Source organism: Mus caroli, chromosome 17 (assembly GCF_900094665.2).
Source record: "Mus caroli chromosome 17, CAROLI_EIJ_v1.1, whole genome shotgun sequence".
Lineage (NCBI taxonomy): Eukaryota > Metazoa > Chordata > Mammalia > Rodentia > Muridae > Mus > Mus caroli.
Genome location: NC_034586.1, coordinates 82,867,620 through 82,887,086, shown reverse-complemented (window position 1 = coordinate 82,887,086; position 19,467 = coordinate 82,867,620). Strand labels below are relative to the sequence as shown.

The 19,467-nt window shown below is 48.0% G+C and overlaps 1 protein-coding gene across 3 annotated transcripts in view; it reads right to left on the bottom strand.

Annotated features, from left to right (window-relative positions):
• The window catches only part of Ttc7a (tetratricopeptide repeat domain 7A), a 101,810-nt gene extending 97,442 nt beyond the window's left edge, over positions 1–4,368 (bottom strand). The window contains exon 1 of one of the 3 annotated variants that reach the window (XM_021186047.2): positions 3,852–4,368. In XM_021186047.2, coding sequence (XP_021041706.1) covers positions 3,852–4,038 — 187 coding nt within the window. In that variant the 5' untranslated portion in view covers positions 4,039–4,368. The remainder of the gene's footprint in view (positions 1–3,851) is intronic. The other 2 variants (XM_029471351.1, XM_021186046.2) reach the window with 2 other exon arrangements.
• Positions 4,369–19,467: the final 15,099 nt, after the last annotated feature.

Below are 19,467 nucleotides of genomic sequence, written 5' to 3'. Positions count from 1 at the left end.
CTCACTCTGTAGACCAGGCTGGCCTCGAACTCAGAAATCCGCCTGCCTCTGCCTCCCGAGTGCTGGGATTAAAGGCGTGCGCCACCACGCCCGGTGAGGACAGCTTTTCTTGTTAGGATTATGAAGAAGTCTTCCTGACAGGCCTGTGGGGCACCCCCAACCCCCATACTGCGTTTGCCCTCAGCAGAGTGGCCACCACCTCTCCCCTGACCTGTTCTGAATGCCAGTGGCCTCTCAGGCCTCTTAAGTTCTCAAGGAGGCAGGTCCCAGCACTTTCCCTAGAGGCTATCACCTCAAACGTGCCCATCTGCAGCTAGGAAGTGTAGGTCAAGTTAGCCCTCTCTCTCCTCCACATCAAACTGGCAAAGGAGTTTCTGTGGCCTCTGTCCCCACAGGCTTGCAGGGACTGGGGCCTTCCAAGCATGGACTTGGGAGAAGGTGAGAGACCGCCTGCTTCACACACTTACACTGCAGCTCTTTGTAAGTCAGGCTTCCGGCTTTTTAAAAAAAAAAAAAATCACTCAGCTGAAAAACAAAACCAAAAGATGGTGGTTTGGGGGCAGCCATTATGGTGAGTGGTTATATATTTAACAGGTTCTTATTTCATAAATTCGTACTAAAGCATGGGAAAGCAGTGGGCTGAGGACCAGCCTGAAAAGATGGTTGTCCATGATGAGCATCAAGATGGCTCAGCAAGTCAAGAAGTTAGCTACTAAGTCTGACAAGCTGTGTCTGACCTCAAGGACCCCAGGGTGGGAGGAGAAAAGTGACTCCTACAAGCTGTCCTCTGACAGGAGAGTATGCGAGCACGCGCGAGCACACACACATACAAATAAAACGTAAGTTAATTTATTAAAAAGATCGTTCATGACCACTGAAGTTGGCTGATGGGGTTCCTTCTCCCTTCTAAAAGTATTTCGTCAACGTTTCGGAATAAAGTGATCACAGACTTAAAGCACTGGCTGGCTGCCAGACAACAGCTCAAGCAAAACTTTTCATCTTGCCTGTCAACCTAAGTTGGGTCCCCAGAACCTCCATGGTCGGAGGGAAAGGTGACTTCCTGCGAGTCATGTCTCTTAACTTACATAAGAACGCTCTGGCTCAAGTACACCTGCCCCTCAGATAAAATAAATAAAAGTAATGGGGGAAAGTTGTTAAAAAAAAGAATCAAATCAATATACTGGGCCGGCTTTGTTTTCACACAACCTCAATGTCACAGGCCGGTCTGCAAAGCTCTTGGCACCCGTACTCACCAAATCGCAACGGATGTGAGTTTGAAGAACACACACACAGATAGTAACTGCCTCCCCCAAGGGAGGAGCTGCCTATTCAGACTGGGGGAAAGGCCTGGGCTGTGTGTGCGCGCGGCTTTAGCTCCTTCAGCTAACCTGCTTAGGTGCCAGCTCCTCCACATCTGATGTCTCTAAGTCTCCACAGAAAAAGAGGACACAGCGGGCCCTCAGGGCCTCCGTGAAATGTGGACATCTGCATTTGGCCACCCCCAACCCACTTAGTACCTTGTGTCCTTCTCCTCATTAGGTCGCCATCGGGTCACCTACTGCAAAAGTCTGACAGGACAGGTGAGGTCCTAATATTCTAGGCTAGAAAGGTGGCTCAGTGGTTGTAGGGAACCCAAGGATCAAACACCTTCTTCCTGCCTCTGTGGGCACATTCAGTCATGTCCACACAGCTACGTGCAGAATTAAAATACACAAAAATTTAAAAAGGTAAAGATAAATTCTTTTTTTTTTTTTTTTTTTTTTTTTTGGTCAGGGTTTTACTATGTACTACGTAGCTGACCTGGAACTCACTATGGAGCCCAGGCTGGCCTGGAACTCATAGATATCCTTCTGTCACTGCCCTCTTTCCAGTGCTGAGAGATGGTATGCGCCATCACATCCACAAAAAAAAAAAAAAAAAAAAAAAAAAAAAAAAAAAAAAATCAAGATTCTCCTTCTTAGGCTGCAGTTAGGGGGGTGAGCACCAATATTATTTCTTTCCCCCGGAAAGAAGTTCCTATTCTGAGTAACTACAGAATCCAGAGAAAGAGAAATCCCTGTCAGTCCAAAAATGCGCTTGCATGCTCTGGGCAGCATTTGCTTTCCTTCCTCTTGTGTGTGTGCATGCACGCGCACGTGCGTGTGCGGGAATGTGCACATATGTGTATGTTGTGTAGGTTGGGGTTGTGTATCTAAATTTAACAATGAGAGAAAAATCACCCACAGAGCTGAGCAGGGGAGGCCATCTGTTTTTAACTGGTCAGTTGTGTTGTCAAAAAAATTCCAATACATACACAGCCCAGACTGGCCTCAAACTCAAAACCGCCCCTCTGCCTTTGGCTCCTGTGCGGCAGAACTGCAGACACGTGTTACCATGTCCAGCAGGACTGCACTCTGACTTTAAAGTCCATCTTGGAATCCTTCCTCACCCTTTTGGCTCCCTAAACTTTGTTCTCCTGGGATACTGATGAGCCTTCCTGAGAGGGCTCTGAAGAAGAGTGTAGGACGGAAGGAGGCTCTGCTTCCTGTCTGGGGCCCAGCGCCTTGCTCTGTGGGACCAACCTCACTCATATTTCCACACAAGGTACCAGGTACCAACACCTGAGTGTGTCCCACGGGCACCAGCCCAGAGGATTCCCATACATCTCCTGGAACAGGGAGAAACCGACCGCTCCCCCCCACCCCCCCATGCTCAGACCTCCTGGGATTCCTGCACGCAAAATGCTGGGAAAGACCTCGCCCTTCCCAAGCCACCAGGAGGTCTATTGTAGGGTCTGCGGCAACTCTGGAGCCCGCTGCCTTTCCTCTGAGCTCTACAATCTAAGCCATAACTATCTACCATCCTGTCTCCTATCCACTCTAGTTGCTCTGCAAGGGTACGTACGCATCTTTGAGAGAACATAGGACAAACGAAAAGGTGTACTCAGAATCCTGGGTTCAGATTTCACAACTTATTGGCTGATTGATGAAACTATTTACCTATAAATACTGCAAATCCAGGAAACAGGAGTCGCTGGGAGGAGTGATGGCTAAAGTCCCGAGGTTAGTGTGGCACACAGTAAGCACTATATTGGATCAGGGTTATAGTCACCCCATCGCTCCCACAGAGGTGTCCGGGGCTGGGTGGTTTTGGAAAACTCTTTATAGTCGGACTTATTCTCTGCCCCCTTCGGAAAAGGTGGGTGTGCACACGCGGCGGGCTCTGAACCTCTCCCACCGCAGAGAGCAAGACACCCGAAACAGGATCTGGGTCTGAAGACTGGGCGGGGTTCTCCCTCTACCCCATCGGGGTGCTTTCCCGCCCCAGCACAAGAGCCCAGCCCAACTAAACCAGCCCTGCTGCTAAAGCCACAGGCTGCCAGGACTGGATGGGGCCAGTGTCCGCCACTGGCGAAGAAACTGAGGTTCGCCGGCCTCTTCTCTGACCAAACGCATCGGTCTAAGTCTGCTGTGGACAGAGCTTGGTCTCAACTTTATTTGAGGGGAAAATCAGAGAAGACACAGAGGAACAAATTTAACATGAGGGAGTTTCGACAGTTTAGGGAGGCAACGGTCCGGTCTAATGAATGCACTTCTCTGATACCTACAGAAACCTCCATTTCAGGGTAGGGTTACCCACGTGACCTTAAAAGGCAGCGAGCACAAACTTTTCTCTTTCTCTCTCTTCTCTTCCAACACCCACTCTGCAAAGCGATTTTTCTCTTGGGACAGACGACTTTCCTAACTGCCTCGGCAAGCCGGAGGGTAGCGCTCAGCGCCGGCTCCGGGACGGGTCGGTCGAGTCGCGCTTCCTGGACGAGGCGGTGCTTTTCGCGCGCTCGCTCCGGGCGAATCTGCCCTTCCCTCACTCACCGGTGTCCAGAGAGGTGAACCTGCCGCTCGGGCTGTTTCGCCGGTTGCTACTGCCGCCCCCGGAAATGCCCAGCATCTGCAGATGCCGGACCAGCTCGAACATGCGGTCCCACTGGCCCTCGGCGCGGCAGCGCTCCACCTCGCTCTCCACCTTCAGGTGGGTGCCGTGCGCGCCCTTCGCAGCCATCTTCGAGCGGGAGCTGTCATGGGAGGTGCGGCGGAGGAGTGGAGACCAGGCCGGGGGCGGCGTCCAGGCTGGGGAGCACTCTCCAGCAGGCTCGACCGGAGTGCAGACGGCATCCGGGGCCCGGGTGGCGGAGGGGGCCCGGGTAACGGCAAGGGGCCCGCAGCAGCAGCAGCAGCGGCGGCGGCAGCGCCCACCGCACCGCCTGGAGCCTCTGGACTGGGGCTGCGGCTGCGCGACCCCAAGGCGTCCAGAAGCAGCCTTCGCCGCTGCTGCAGCAGCTCCTGACGCTGCTGTCTCCTCCTGTGCAGCAGCTGCTGCCACAGCCCCCGCCCCGTGCCTGGGCGTCTCCAACAGCGGAACCTCCCCGGGCCGCGGCTCCACCCCAAAGTGGGCGTGGCTATCCCCCGCCGGGCTAGGCGAGCAGACGGCCAGCGAGGCCACAGAAGCCAAGCGCGCACACGGCGATCTCGGGCCGCCCCCCGCCGGCTCCCCGCCGCTGACTGGGTGCTCACTTTAATGCTGCGGGGAGCCCGGGAGCCCGGGGGCGCCTCGCTCCCCGTTCCCTCCCCATCCCGTTAGGACTCTTGGCCTGGGGTCCTCATCCCGGACCGCCCGGCTTTGTGTGCTGGCCCCGTCACCGCCACAGCCGGAGGCACGTCACAAATCCGAGGAGCGGCCGACAGGACAGCCCTGGTCCCGGGCTCTTGGCGGATCCCGGTCGGATGCAACGCGCCGAGCCGCGCCCGCGGGGCTGCGGATAGACCGGCCGGGGCAAGTCCCTAAGCTCTTCGGATGTCCCCAACTCGGAGAGGGCTTGTGTTTGTTTTAACTGCCGGACTCCTCTTCCCACCGGAATGCCTACTCTGGGTTCTAAAAGAGGATCTCAGCTGATTTCCCACTTGCTGCTACTTTATTTTGGTGTCTAAAGGCTGATCAGAACTTCAGGGAGCGCCCGACTCCGCTCTAAGGCCAGCGGTGCCCAGAAGTTCAAAGGACTCAGGGCGGGGCTTGGAGGGCGGAGCCAGGACTACCCTGGCTAGAAGGCAAGTATCGTGACCCCACCCTCGGTGAAACTGGAGCTGTCAATCCTGCCTGGGAATTGAGGATGTAGCTCAAACCACAGCCAACACTGAAAAAAAAAAAAAAATCCCCAGGGCCTGTACTTAAGTCTCTTGTTGCGAGGTCCATTCCGAAAACGTTCGAGGATGATTTCAGGCAAGCTTTTCAGTAGTTCGAAACTGACGGTTTTCTACTTCTCCACTCCCTGCCTCTTGCTGCCGGGAAATTCACAGCTTCAAGTTTCAGTACAGAACTAAGGTTTTCGGGTTTATCAGAGCACAGGCTCCTGATGCTCATCACCAGGGCTGGTCCCTATCAAAACTCCAGCTCCTCCGTGTGATCGAAACGAAGCCACCTTCCTTCCTCCCTGCCCCTGTGTGCAGAACCGAAGAACGAGGTTTCACGGAGGTGGTGGGGCAGGGGGGTGGGCTGGGGAGAGGGTTGGGGAAGGCAGAAAGAGTGAAAGGCTGACTTGGGTGTCCTGAGAATGCGTTTTCAATTTACCTAGTCAGAGTGTTCGTGGGAGTCACCCCTGGGGCCGGAGGGAACAGCAGGATTGACAGAAATGGGGAGAGTAGACTGACAGAAACAAGGAAACCCCATCTTTTCTTCCCATTCTTTTGTCAGCCACGGTTGCAAATACTGGAGGACTGGCTGCAGAGAGAGCATTACCTCTTGTCTGTCTGATGCTGTCACCAGTTTGAGTGTGGGCACGGGGGAGGGCACAGAGTTCGTGCTTCAGATACAAAGCAAGTGTTCCTCCACGTGCCTGACCACGTCTCAGCTCTTTGCTAGCAGAGCCAAGACCCTCATCTTCTAATGACCAACATTCTTCTTTTTTTTTTTTTTCCCAAGGGAGTGAAAACCTGTAGGAAAAAGAACAAACGAAAAAGTCACAGAGCTGTGACTGCAGTAATAACATCTGGTGAGATAAAAGGCAAGTAGCAAGTGGTGGTGCAAGCCTGCTGTCATAGTATTTGGAAACTAAAGGCAGGGGGGGGGATTAAAAAGAATTCAAGGCCAGCCTGGGATACATAGCAAGATCCTTTCTTCTTTTTTTTTTTTTAAGAAAAGTAATTTATTTATTTTATTTTATTTCATTTTTTTACATAATCTTGAATCTCACAGATAAGAATTCAGGATTAACTTTAGTCAAGACCACTCTGATGCCAGCTTACCAAAGCTACTGGCCAACATCGTGGTGGTGGTGGTGGGGGAGTCTCCCAGTGATTTTACTGCTCCACATGGAGAGGTACAGCTTTGTCCTCAACAGTCATATTAGGTGTTTCTAAGAAAGACAATGAAGTTCATGGAGGAAGTATGGGGGGTTGGGGGGGCAGGTTAGTATTTTGTTTGAGACAGGTCTCACTATGTTGCTCTGTCTGGCCTGGAACTCACTGTGTAGACCAAGCATCCTGAGTGCTGATACAAACGGCGTGCGCCTCCACAATGAGCAGAAGTGTGCATCAAGTGAGCAACAAAAGACATGAGGACTGGAAGCCGCCTTGAAGGCTGCTCTGACTGCATTGTTAGTGGCTGTCCCTAGACAAGTGCAAGCCCCTGGGACTGTGGGAAAGACTGTAACAGGATATTGATATTTATTGAGGTAAGGGCTCATGAGATCTCTCTCATACTTGGATCTTGAAGGGTTTATGATACTTAGGTAGGCCCAGAAGCACACAGTATGGAAGAGCTAATTCTAACTCCTCGAAAGCCTTGGATCCCCTGGGGAAAGGTCACTAGGGGCTTGATTAGGTCAAATTAACAACCCAGAACTTTCAGAAGAGGCGGGATCACACTGCCTGCAGTTGTCAGTAAGAACCGGAAACCCTTGCAACTGTCTTTTCTCTAATTTGTCTAAGACCCTTTGGGGGTGCCTGGTTTTCTATAACTAAGAGTTTATCTCTATTTGGAATAAATCTTGCCTTTCCTTACAAATTAACCTGTGCACGGCACTCTTAGGTCCTCTCTGAGCTAGAGAAGTAAGCGGAGGGGTGACTCAGTCTTACAGTTCTCCTTTGTAGGAGTCAAGAAAAGGTCATCCACGTATTGAATAAGAAGAGAGTCCCAGGGTACATTGTGGCCTTGGATTCTTGGTTGGGCATTTTGGGAAAAGGAGAAGGACACCCCAGTGAGTCCAAGACACAGACACCATATAGTGTTGATCTCCTCTAGAGAAGACAAATAGAACTGTTGAGGGTTGTTGTTGTTTTTAGTTTTGGTTTGTTTGTTTGTTTGTTTGTTTGTTTAATCTAGAGAGACACCAGGAAAAGCAATGAGAAGCTCTGGGACCTCACAATGGCATCTGAGTTGGCGCTGGGAGCCAGTGGAGAGTGAGAACATCACTGACAATATTGCACCCATGTCAACCAGTAACTTGAAATAATGTCTTTTCATCTTTAGGGATGTGTTCCCTGGTGGGTTCCAGGGTAAAATGTAAATTGGAACACCCCTCTTGTGGCTTCCCCCTCCTGAACCCCCACTTTTAGTTTCTGAATCCTTGCCTTGCGCTCTTTCTAAGAATTCTGCCTGATTTGGGAAGCCTGACTGCAGGAATATTTCCCACTCTAGCGTCTGCTTGCCTATTAAATCTCTTTATGGTTTGAAGCCACTCACAAAAAGCAGAATAGCTAGAGCACTCCTGCTTCCTGACTTGCTAAATACTATCTATCTAGCGTCAGGTTCCAAGGCTCTCCCTGAAGGCTCCTTCGGGCTCCTCTCTTAACTAAATGTAAAGATGGCCTTCAAAATACCATGACCAAACACCCATGCTATCCTAAACCTTATTTTTAAATAAAATTCAGTTTCTTTTAAGTCACTATAGGAGACCTTCCTGTCTTTGTTTTTTCTTTCTTAATTGAACTTTCTGCCTCTGAAGTCCCAACTATCAAATGAACTAATTAGTATATATCTTGACGATATACTGTCAAAACAATTCTAAATTCCTCTACAATGGACAATGGTTTTTAACTGAGAATGAAATCAAAACATAACTGTAGCAGACTCCCCCCACCACACCCCTGTATTTTAATGGAGGTTTATCTTTTAGAGGTAAGTGAGTGTTGTAGTGTCTGGCTATCCAAGCGATAGAAAGCGACAGAGGAGAACTAAATGAGATGGAGGCAAGCAGGGTGGAGGGAGAAGAGAATGGAAGGTTTGAACTCTGATGTGGGATGACCCCAAAGATAGTTTTATGCTGTTTGTGGTTTATTTTGCTTTGGTTAAGGAATCCATTTACAATTTACTTTGGAACCTGACTCCTGTGGATGCTTCCTCATAAACAGATGAAGACTCTCGGGTGCCTGCATGTTTGTTCCCCTCTGTTCTAAAGCTCCTTTCAAATGGATTTTGTTCACATCAGAAGTTTGTTGTAGTAACCGCTGTAATTTTTTAAAGATCTATCTATCTATCTATCTATCTATCTATCTATCTATCTATCTATCTATTTCATGTGTGTGAGTACACCGTCACTGTCCTCAGACACACCAGAAGAGGGCATCAGATCCCATTACAGATGGTTGTGAGCCACCATGTGGTTGCTGGGAATTGAACTCAGGAAGAGCAGTCAGTGCTCTAAACCGCTGAGCCATCTCTCCAGCCCGTAACCACTGTAATTTTAAATTCAATCCTAAACTCTCCTGTCATAGAAGGACGCAATTTAGAAAGTCAAGTGCACACGTTTGCATGTAAGATGCCTGGTCCAGGCAAGCTATAGATCAAGGAAGGTACAAACACATCAGAGCCTGAGAATGGTGAGCTGAATAGCCTGTGCATGGTATGGCTCAGGGGCTCAGGGGCTCGGAGACTCACAGCCAGACAGTTCCACAGTTCCCGCAGTAAGAGCTTTGGAAAGATTCTCCTGAACTCGCTGGCAAAATGAAACAAGCCTGAGGAAAGTTGTATTAAAGTTTTGAACAAAGACAAAATTTGCTCCATGGCAGTTAGAATTGATGTGGAGTCCACATTTGTCCTGTTGGATGCTTCCCTCTGTGGGTGCACAGTAAACATGGTGAGAACAGGAGGCAGGTCAGCAGTAGTGCTGTAAATAAGACAGACAGACACCCTAAGGACAGACGATTGTCATATTAGGACAGGCAATCAACAAACTCCTAAGGCAGTCTTCTTATCATTGGAAAACAAAATAAACCCATGATTTGGGGAACTTAATAAAAACTAAAGGAGCATCAGCCCAAACAAGCCTCACCCCTGTCACCGTCACCAGTTCACTCTGGGTAGGTAGGCTCTAGGCAGGAGGCCCAGGGCCTCAGAGACACAGAAGCAGACACTTGGCTTTAATATTGTTGGAGTCTAAAGGTTCCACAGGCTTGTGCTTTAAAGCTCACTGCTTGACCAAGTGGTGCTGTTTCTGGAAGTTTGGAGCCTTTCAGGAGATGGGGCGTGGCAGGTGGAGGTGGACCAATGACAGGAATGATTTGAAGAGTATTAGTTCTAGCTGCTCTCTGCTTCCTGTCTTGCCAGCCTGTGGACGATGAAGGTTGCCCTACTCCAAGATGACCAGTCTCTACCTGTCCCAGCTATGATGGGACCTTGAAACCTTGGGTGAAAACCTAGAGTCTCTTCCTATAAAGTCATTCCTGTGGTGTATTTTGTCCCAGTGTTGGAAAGCAATGTAACAGTTGAAGCGAGGTCTCCTCTGGCCCTCTGTGGACCTCCACGAACGATGACTTTCATGGCTAGCTGAAGACAGGTCTATGTGACTCCATGACACATGGTGTCTATGTGACTCCAGCTCTCCTCCTTGCCTCCTAAGTCGCTGAACTAGCACGTATGGTGGCATGAACAGTGAGGCCAGAGGGTACCAAGTGCTCCCAGCCATCTAAAAATGAAGACATGAATCTGACTGCTTTCTCCCCGACTTTCTACATAGACTCTTCCTTCCTGCCTGCCTGGATGGGAGTTCCTGCACAACCTAGAATGCTGACAGGGCTCTGCCTTGTGTGACCTCTTCTCACATTCTGTCACCATAAAACTCTCCAACATGGATGTGAAATGCAGCTTGGCCACAAAGAGATCAGCTATTGAAGCTACTCACGACACCAGAGTGTGGTGTGGCATGCAGGGCAGATGTCATCAGTGTGATCACACATGGCAGGTTGTCATCAGTGTGTTCACACATGGCAGGTTGTCATCAGTGTGTTCACACATGGCAGATTGTCATCAGTGTGGCACATATGGCAGGTTGTCATCAGTGTGGCACACATGGCAGGATGTCATCAGTGTGTTCACACATGGCAGGTTGTCATCAGTGTGTTCACACATGGCAGGTTGTCATCAGTGTGTTCACACATGGCAGGATGTCATCAGTGTAGCATGCATGGCAGGTTGTCGTCAGTGTGTTCACACATGGCAGGATGTCATCAGTGTGTTCACACATGACAGGTTGTCGTCAGTGTGTTCACACATGGCAGGTTGTCATCAGTGTGTTCACACATGGCAGGTTTCTTCCTAATATTTCCTTTTTCCACTCATTGTTGCAGATTGAACCCAAAGCTCCATGGTTGTTTAGGTAAGTACCATGGAGCCACTTGCCAACCCTGCCTTCCTTATCTCATGTTGTCACACAGCCTGTCTGCCACCTTCTACTACTGCCATAGTTTTGGCTCACAGCACTTCTGGCTCAAGCTAGCTCGTGTCTTAACTATTAGTACTGAACAACATACTCAAGAAATTAGCATTAAAACACCAACCACATCTGGGTGGATGGTGAGCCTTTGTGAGCTGTCAGGAGAACGGCGGCGTGTAATCATTAGACTGAGTCTAAAGTCCGACACAGGCAAGCTTCAAAATCATCTGGTACTGTGTGGAGTGGACTCTCAGCAATTATTTGTTAAGTTAATTTTAGAATCTAAAAGTGCCAGAAGTGCTCCCAAGCCTGGGAGACCGAGCTCTGGAGTGTCCTTTACCCTGCCCTCTCACTTTATGACTGAGACACCAAACCTCCCCTAAGCAGGCAGGGAGAGGGTGGAGGGTGATGTCCCACCAATCCCATCCCTCCTGTTCCTTGTCTCCTTGAGTCTTGTTTCTCTGGTAGCCTCTCTTATAAGACTGATGCCAGTGACTCCTTCCCAGAACAGGGCCCTGACTGTCTCCATATCCTCTGAAGAGGGAGGGAGGGAGGGAGGGAGAGGGGGAGAGGGGGACAGAGGAAGGGAAAGGACTGAGGGAGGGAGAGGGATAGAAGGAGAGAGGGAAAGAGGGAGAGGGGGAGGGGGAGAGGGAGAGGGAGAGGGAGAGGGAGAGGGAGAGGGAGAGAGAGGTCAGCTAGAGTGCTCAGAACCTTTTACAGCCTTCCTTAGCTGGTGTTAGTCACTGGGAGTCTTGAGTCAGCTTTGAGTGTCTGGCTTTTCTGGTGACAGCAGTTGTGCCCCATAAAGCCAGCTTTCCTGCTTCTGCTTTCGAAATCCCCCGTTTCCCTCCTTTCACAAATCCTTTTTGAACTAACCATGATGACAAGGGTCTGTAATTACAGCAGTTGGGAGACTCTAGTAAGAGGGTCATGTTGCTGTGAATTCAAAGCTGTATAGCAAAATCCTGTCTTCAAAAACATCCACAGGCCGGAGCTGCGACTTTATGGCGGAGACTTTGCATTCACAGAGTTCTGGGTTCAGTTTCCAGCGCTGAGAACATCCTGCTTTGTGCTGTGAAGAAACATCACAATTAAAGCAAAGTGCGTGAAAGACAATCGTTATACACAGACTTATTAAGCTCCCACCAGGGTAAAGAAACAGGTTTTTACCAGCATCCCAGGAGCCTCCAGTATACCTTCCCAAACATCCTCTGCCTCTTAGAAATAACCATTGCATTGATGGTAATTATGACACTGGTTTCTAATAGCTCTATAAAATTGGAAAAAAATTATTCCATTTTTCAAAAATTATGATTGAAATTCAATTTTATATATATGTTGAATTTTTAGAGGGTCACATGACTTCTGGTTTAAATTTATTAATGTGATGAAGTATCTTTGCATTACTAGTGTAAGATAAGCCTAGTTGTATTCATTTCTTGTGGCTGATGTAATAAATTTAAAACAACAACAACAACAACATATATTTATTATCTTTAGAATTCAAAAGCCCGAGGTGACTCTTACGGACTTGATCAGCAGAGGTGCATTCCTTTTATTGTCATTTTTATTTATTATTACCATGTGTGTGAGTGTTAGTGTGCCTGCACATGAATCCGGGACCAAGGAAGTCAGCGTGTTGAGTTCCCTAGAACAGGGGTCTCAGGCCTTTGAGAGCTGCACGACTTGGGGGCTGAGAGCTGAACTTGAGCCCTCTGATGGGGGCCACTCTTCGATGCTGAGGTATCTCATCAGCCTCCTCCTAAGACTTCATAACTGTCAACGCCCTGTCTTGATCAAGTCCACCTCTAACCCTCACTCCCCCTCCTAGTTTCCTCTTGCTTTCATTTTTGAGGTTATAATATAATTCCATCATTTCTCCCTTCTTTCCTCTCTCCAGATCCTCTCAAATACCCCTTCTTGCTCTCATTCATATTCAAGGCTTAAAAAAGTTATTTGTGTGTGTGTACATATATATATTTAAAATACAACCTGCTCAGTCTGAATAATGTTACTCTATAGGTATGTTGGGCTGACCATCTGGTATTGGATAGTCAATTAGTGTGCTTGTCTCTGGAGAGTCTCCCAAACTCGGCATTTCTTGGTTGCCTGCTGAATTTTCTGTAGGTTTGAGACCATGTGGTCTTTATCCTGTTCACATTAGCATGTCTGTTGTTCCTCTTCAGCTCCTCTTTAGGCAGTCATGGTGGGGAGACTTTATTGGTGTATTTCTGAACTCACTAGGAGACACCATCCCACAGCAAACTCCCCGGTCCTTTGGTTCTTAACTATTTCTCCTCTTTCCTCTTCCACAGTGTTCACTGAGCCTTAGGTGTGGGAGTGTTGTGTAGAGGGATCTACTGGGATGGTGCTCCACAACTCTGGATTTTGATTTGTTGTGGTTTCCTGGAACGGTCTCTTGTCTGCTACAAAGAGACATTTACTTAACCTTACCTGTGAGTAAAAGGACAGATGTTTAGAAGGTCGTTAGGGATTGTGCTGGTTTAGTAAAGAAATAGTAATTGTAGGTTCTCTTCCAATGCCCATGACTGCACTAGCCTTGAGAAGTTGGCTAGGCTTCCATTATCAGGCAGTTTACTGCTTGTTGAACAGGTCTTAAGGCCAGTTAGAGTTGTTGGTTACCACCAAGGTATGTGTGCCACTACTGCACTCTTAGGGTGATGGCACCATGCAGAAAGAACTGTTGGCTGCTTCCCTCCTGCAGAAGCTTGCATGGTACCTTCTGAGACCGTGAGACCCAGTCCTCAGGGAGACAACATTCGGGTCAGCTCCAGCTCAAGGAACTCTGGGTCATGTGTCTGAAGTACATGGTATCTTCAGCACTGTGGGCTTACCTCCTACCTAAGGGGCCCACCAAGGGCCATAGCAACAGGCTGTATATTTTAGAAGTCTCTTGGACAACCCTGGACAACAAGCTATCAGAAGACATCTTCTCATGCCTGGAGGGAGCGTTGTCACCCCAGATAAGAAATTTAAACTACACTGCACACACACACACTCACGCACACACACACACACACACACACACACACACACATACACACATGCACGCAGCATGATATATAACTATAGTTTAAGTGAAAATTCTATGTGTAGACACAGAATTACATGCATTTTAGAATTTTTAAAAGATATTACGAGTCCCTATTTTTCAGACATCCTTCCTATTATTTACCTCTCCATCTTTCCATTTCCCCAATCAGATCTTTATTTCTCTTGATATTTCTGTAATTCAGTGAATCCAGTTAGTGTTCTGTTAGATGCTAACTGATCTTGTTGGCTGGATCATGTGCAGGGCACCCAGTAACTGTGAGGTCATTTGGGCAATGGCCATATCATCGTTGGAAGACACCATTTCACAGAGCTCTCTCCATCCTCTGGCTCTTACATCCTAACCATCCCTTCTTCCAAGAACTTCCTAGAGCAGATGTTCCCTGAGCTGGTGTCCCTGAGCAGGTGTCCCCTGAGCAGATGTCCCTGAGCAGGTGTCCCTGAGCAGATGTTCCCTGAGCATATGTCCCCCCTGAGCAGATGTCCCTGAGCAAGTGTCCCCTGAGCAAGTGTCCCCTGAGCAGGTGTCCGCTGAGCAGGTGTCCCTGAGCAGGTGTCCCTTCGCAGATGTCCCCCTGAGCAGGTGTCCCTGAGCAGATGTCCCTGAGCAGGTGTCCCTGAGCAGATGTTCTCTGAGCACATGTCCCCCCTGAGCAGATGCCCCTGAGCAGGTGTCCCCTGAGCAGGTGTCCCTGAGCAGGTGTCCCTTCGCAGATGTCCCCTGAGCAGGTGTCCCATTTAGGGCTGAACACCCTACAGCCACTTATGAGTCTGCTTGGTCCCTAGGATTCTTGTCTCACTTGAGCGGCTCTCAGAGAGCACGATTCCAGACCCTCCTCTCTCCTTTCTCTTTCATGACCTCTCATGTTTCTCGGGACCAGGCTAGCATATGTGTCCAGTATCAGTGACCATTCTATAAATCCTTCAAGCCCTTCTTCCTAAAATACAGAACCAGGTAGCTTTAAAGAATTTTTCCAAAGAAATTTTTTCCTACAAAACATCCTCCATGACCTCCCCTCATTGACTTGTTAGTTCCTCTCTCTGAGGAGAGACTCCCTGAGAAGAGGACCAAAGGAGGGATGCCCAGATTTGGAAACCTTTGTTGGAAAATCTGCGTCTTTTTCATCTGCTTTATCCCTTTCTGTGATACTTCTGGCTATCCTATCTTGGCATCTCCATCAGATCTTCAAACTTAGCAGCCCATCACATTTGCGAATGTTTATAAATACTATTCTTCCCTTTTAAAAAATGATCGCATGCTCTCTATGTAAATTGTGGTTTGAACTCCCAACCACTGAGATTGATAAATTCAGTTCACACGGGTACACAGACATCTTGTTTAACCTTTGGATGGCTTGAGAGTGCTGGTACTGGTCCAGCAGCTCTGCAGCACTGGGCCAGTCTTTCTGAGGTTCCCCGCGGTTCCTCTTCATGGGTGGAAGGTGGCTACGACTCCGTCCCCATCGCTGAGAGAAAGGGCTGTAGCAGTCACGGCTCAACTATTGGAAAAGCAGCTTCCTCAAGTTCTACGAATCAGCCCTAGGGACTGCATCACATGGCTCCTTAGCTAGAGAGGGAAGATGGAAAGACATTTGGTGTGTTTAGCTTCTGTAGAGATGGCTAGGACAGTGCGGGTTGAAAGATGGAATCTATGCTACTACCTAGTGAAGTACCAGCCTGCGCCTGCTGCTGCTTTGTGCTTATCTAAAGTTCATGTACACCCCTTTTGTAAACTTGCATCCACAAAGGAATTAACCCTAGTGTCTCATCAGTCCCTACACGTACTGGGAGTCCAGGTACTCTCTATACAAAACACAGGCCCCTTGTTTTAGGCCGGTTTATGTTAACAGAATACAATTCCCAAGTCTAGATATTTTCTAAAGGAATGGGGTTTATCCTGGCTCCTGGCCCCAGATGTTGAGAAGATCCTTCTGAGACCTCAACTTGAGGCAGAAAGTGGAAGACATGACTCGTTGGTCTATGCAAAGGAAACAAAACCTGAATGCAGGTTTCTTTATAACCACAAGCTCTCTTGAGCTAATTAATCCAGTCCTGCAAAGACATTACTCCTTCTTAATGACCTAACACGTTTTAAAGGTCCTCCCCTAATATTGCCATAGTGGTAATTAAATGTCAGCCTATGCTCTGCAGGGACAAACCATTCTAGACCTCAGCACTCCTAATAACTTCAGCCCTAGCTATAGTTTCTGGTAACTTAAGCTAAAGAGCATAGAGAGGATGGGAAGTACCAAGGGCTGTGGATTTGTGGAATCACAGAACTCCCGTGTGCTCTGCCACCTGGAAGCAGCTTGGTTGTATTTGACAAAGATAAACACCTGCATTTCCTACACTTCTGCAGTTCTCTTTGGCAAAAATCTAACAGGAATGTGAACATATATGCAACAAAAGACATACTTGCTATACTGCCTGGTTTTGTGTGTCAACTTGACACAAGCTGGAGTTATCACAGAGAGAAAGGTGCTTCACGTGAGGAAATGGCTCCATGAGATCCAACTGTGTGGCATTTTCTCAATTAGTGATCAAGACGGGGAAGGGTCCATTGTGGGTAGTGCCATCCCTGGGTTGGTAGTCTTGGGTTTTATAAGAAAGCAGGCTGAGCAACAAGCCAGTTAGTAACATCCCTCCCTGGCCTCTGCATCAGCTCCTGCTTTCTGACCTGCTTGAGTTCCAGTCCTGACTTCCTGTAGTGATGAACAGCAGTATGGAAGTATAAGCTGAATAAACCCTTTCCTCCCCAACTTGCTTCTTGGTCATGATGTTTTGTGCATGAATAGCTTCTGTAGAGATGGCTAGGACTAAGACACTTACTCTACAAGTTCAGAGTAGAATTATTTGTAACAGCATAAAACTAGAAACTTCCTGGGTGTCCATGTGCAGTGTGTAGAGATCCCATGAAAAGTGTTTAGAAATGAGACAGTGACTTTAAACTCCACCAACATGGATGGATCTCTACGTCATGCTGAGTATCTGTGTCTGTGGCACATAGCATCAATCCTAGCTCTCAGTAGGCAGAGGCTGGTGTGTCTCTATGAGTTAGAGGCCTGTTTGGTCTATGTAGTGAGTTCTAGGCCAGCCAGGGAAACAGCAAGATTGTATCTTAAAAAAAAAATGCTGGGCAAAGGAGCCATAGACAAAATGGTATGTAGTGTGTGATTCTATTTATGTGAGAGAAATAAACTAATGAAAGAATCCTACAGTGTTAGAAGGCAGGATAACAGGTGCCTTTGGAGAGAGTGACATTTGGTTTGGTTTGGTTTCTTTCAAGACAGGATTTCTATGTGGTCCTGGCTGTCCTGGAACTCTCTTTGTAGACAAGGCTGGCCTCAAACTCAGGGATCTGCCTGCCTCTGCCTCCCCAGTACTGGGATTAAAGGCGTGCGCCACCACGCCTGGCATGCTGGTAATAGTCCAATTCTTGTTCTGTGTGCTGGGTTATATGGATGGATTCAACGTCTGAAAACTCATTGAATTAAACTCTATGATTTTTAAAATGCGTATGTGTTTTGAATGCATATCTGTGCATCACATGGATGCCAGTGGAGACCAGAGGAGAGCGTCAGATCCCCCTGGAACTGGAATTACAGATGGTTGTGAGCCACCATGGAGGGGCTGGGAAGTGAACATACTTCATCTGCGAGAACAAGTGCTCTTTACCACCGAGCCACCCCGTCACCCACTGGGGCAGTTTTCTATGCACGTGCTCTTCTTTGTCTACACTGTACATAAACACACTGTAAATAACTCTGTTGGGAAACTCCCTCAATCTGCAGCGCGAACAGATGGCACGAGCTTCCATTCAAGAAAAGCAGAGAATGGAAAGCACATTATATTCAGTCTGTAATTCACTACCGCTGCCAAATGGAGACAGAGGGGTTGCTTCAGGGGCAATGTGGCAGGTTCTTAGCGGGATGCAGAAGCCCTCCCTAGTCTGTCTTCTAATTCTACAGGACACACACTAGTTGCACCCACTCCTGGTTCGAGAGGATCCTGGGGCCTGGGGAATACTATAGGGTTCAGCAGCAGAAGAATATTGCTGACCAGGCTTGACATTTTGGAGCACATGATTCAATAATTTAGTAGCTGGCTGGTCAATGTAGAAAGTAATCATGCTGAAATAGCTCGCCCAGAGAGTCCTTAAATTGCTTTGTATTAAATATTCCATTTTTCCAACTGTGAGCAGATGTGCAGCAAGATACATGCTTACAGCAGCGCTGTCTGTAACAACTGCAAACTGCATTTCTCCTCCTGTCCACCAGTCGTCCACTTACAGTTTGAACACTCACAGCGACACTGAGAGCTATAAATTGAGGTTATTCTCATCCCGCCTCTCCCTGCTGTGGAGTCCTCTCCACAGACAATACATCACTTTCTGGCAATTCAAAAATCATGTCTGCAGAAAGTCGTGCTACCTATTTGCTGTCTACTTGGGGCCTCAGTCTTCTCATAATGAAGTTTCTTTCTTTCTGTCTCCACTTGTGCTGGTTGGAACTTAAGCACACAAAAGAAATCGGTCCTTTCAATCCCACAGCAAGGCTTCGGCTCCGGGGGCCTCCTGGCCAGTTCAGTTCACAGACTGTAGACCAAGATCCTCTCTAACCTGTGCTTTCCAAGCCAACGGTTTCTAACCTAGATTTGCCATTCCTTTGAAGGACTCTGCAGAAAGTTCCTAAGAAAGGTCAATACTGACCAGTGTTAAAAGAGGGTCACCAAATTTCCAGTCCCACTGTCAGTTCCTTAACCTCTAATTGGATTTGTCACAAGTTGCAGAACAGCAACCTCAAAAGTCACAGAGGTGGTGTCTCTGCCATAGACCAAGCTTGGGCAAAAATGGATGGAAGCAGACAGATCATGTAGACCATCTCTGGGACACCCTTTGTGGCTCTATGATGGCTCCTAGCAGTAGAACCACGAGAAACTAGAGGTGTAAAATGTATTTTAAAGTTTTATATTTTGATAGCACAAGATTTGCTCAAAGGTATACAAAGGTAACAGAATCATGAAGACCTCCAAGAATTTCAACTCAAATAACCAAGTGAATATCAGTGATATGGCTACCGTAGACAGGACTGGCATGGGTTTGAGGGGGAAGGATCAAGATTTACAAGGGGTCCTTAAGCTTAAGATTCCAGTTAGCCATCAAATGGAGCTGACAAGGAGGCCGTTATTTAGAGGTACCAAGAATTACAGGAAAGATGGCTCACTTGGGAAAGTACTGCCATACAATCGAGAAGACCTGAGCTTGGGCCGCTGGCACCCACATAAAAGCCTGGCATGGTCGAAAGTGTCTGTCATCTCAGTGATGGAAGAGGGGGTCTCGGAGACAGGAAGATTCATTTATCTCATGGCTGGGCAGCTAGCCTTGCCAAACTGACAAATGCCAGGTTCGAGAAACCCTGGCAGAAGAGGGTCAGAAGAAGACATTCAGTATAGATTTATAGCATCCATACCTAAGCAAATGCTCTCACACACATGGACACATGCAAACATATTACATATGCACATACAAAACCTTTAGGGAGTTGTTTGCATGCAACTAGCCTTTCAAGCACAGGACTAGATGAGAGTACTCAGCACCTTGGCACCCTCTTTTCGTACATTGAGCAGAGGATGCAATGCCAGGAGGACAGACAGGAGAACAACAAGCATAGTTGTCAGGAAGGAAAAGAAAATGCTTCAAAGTGTGGCTGTGC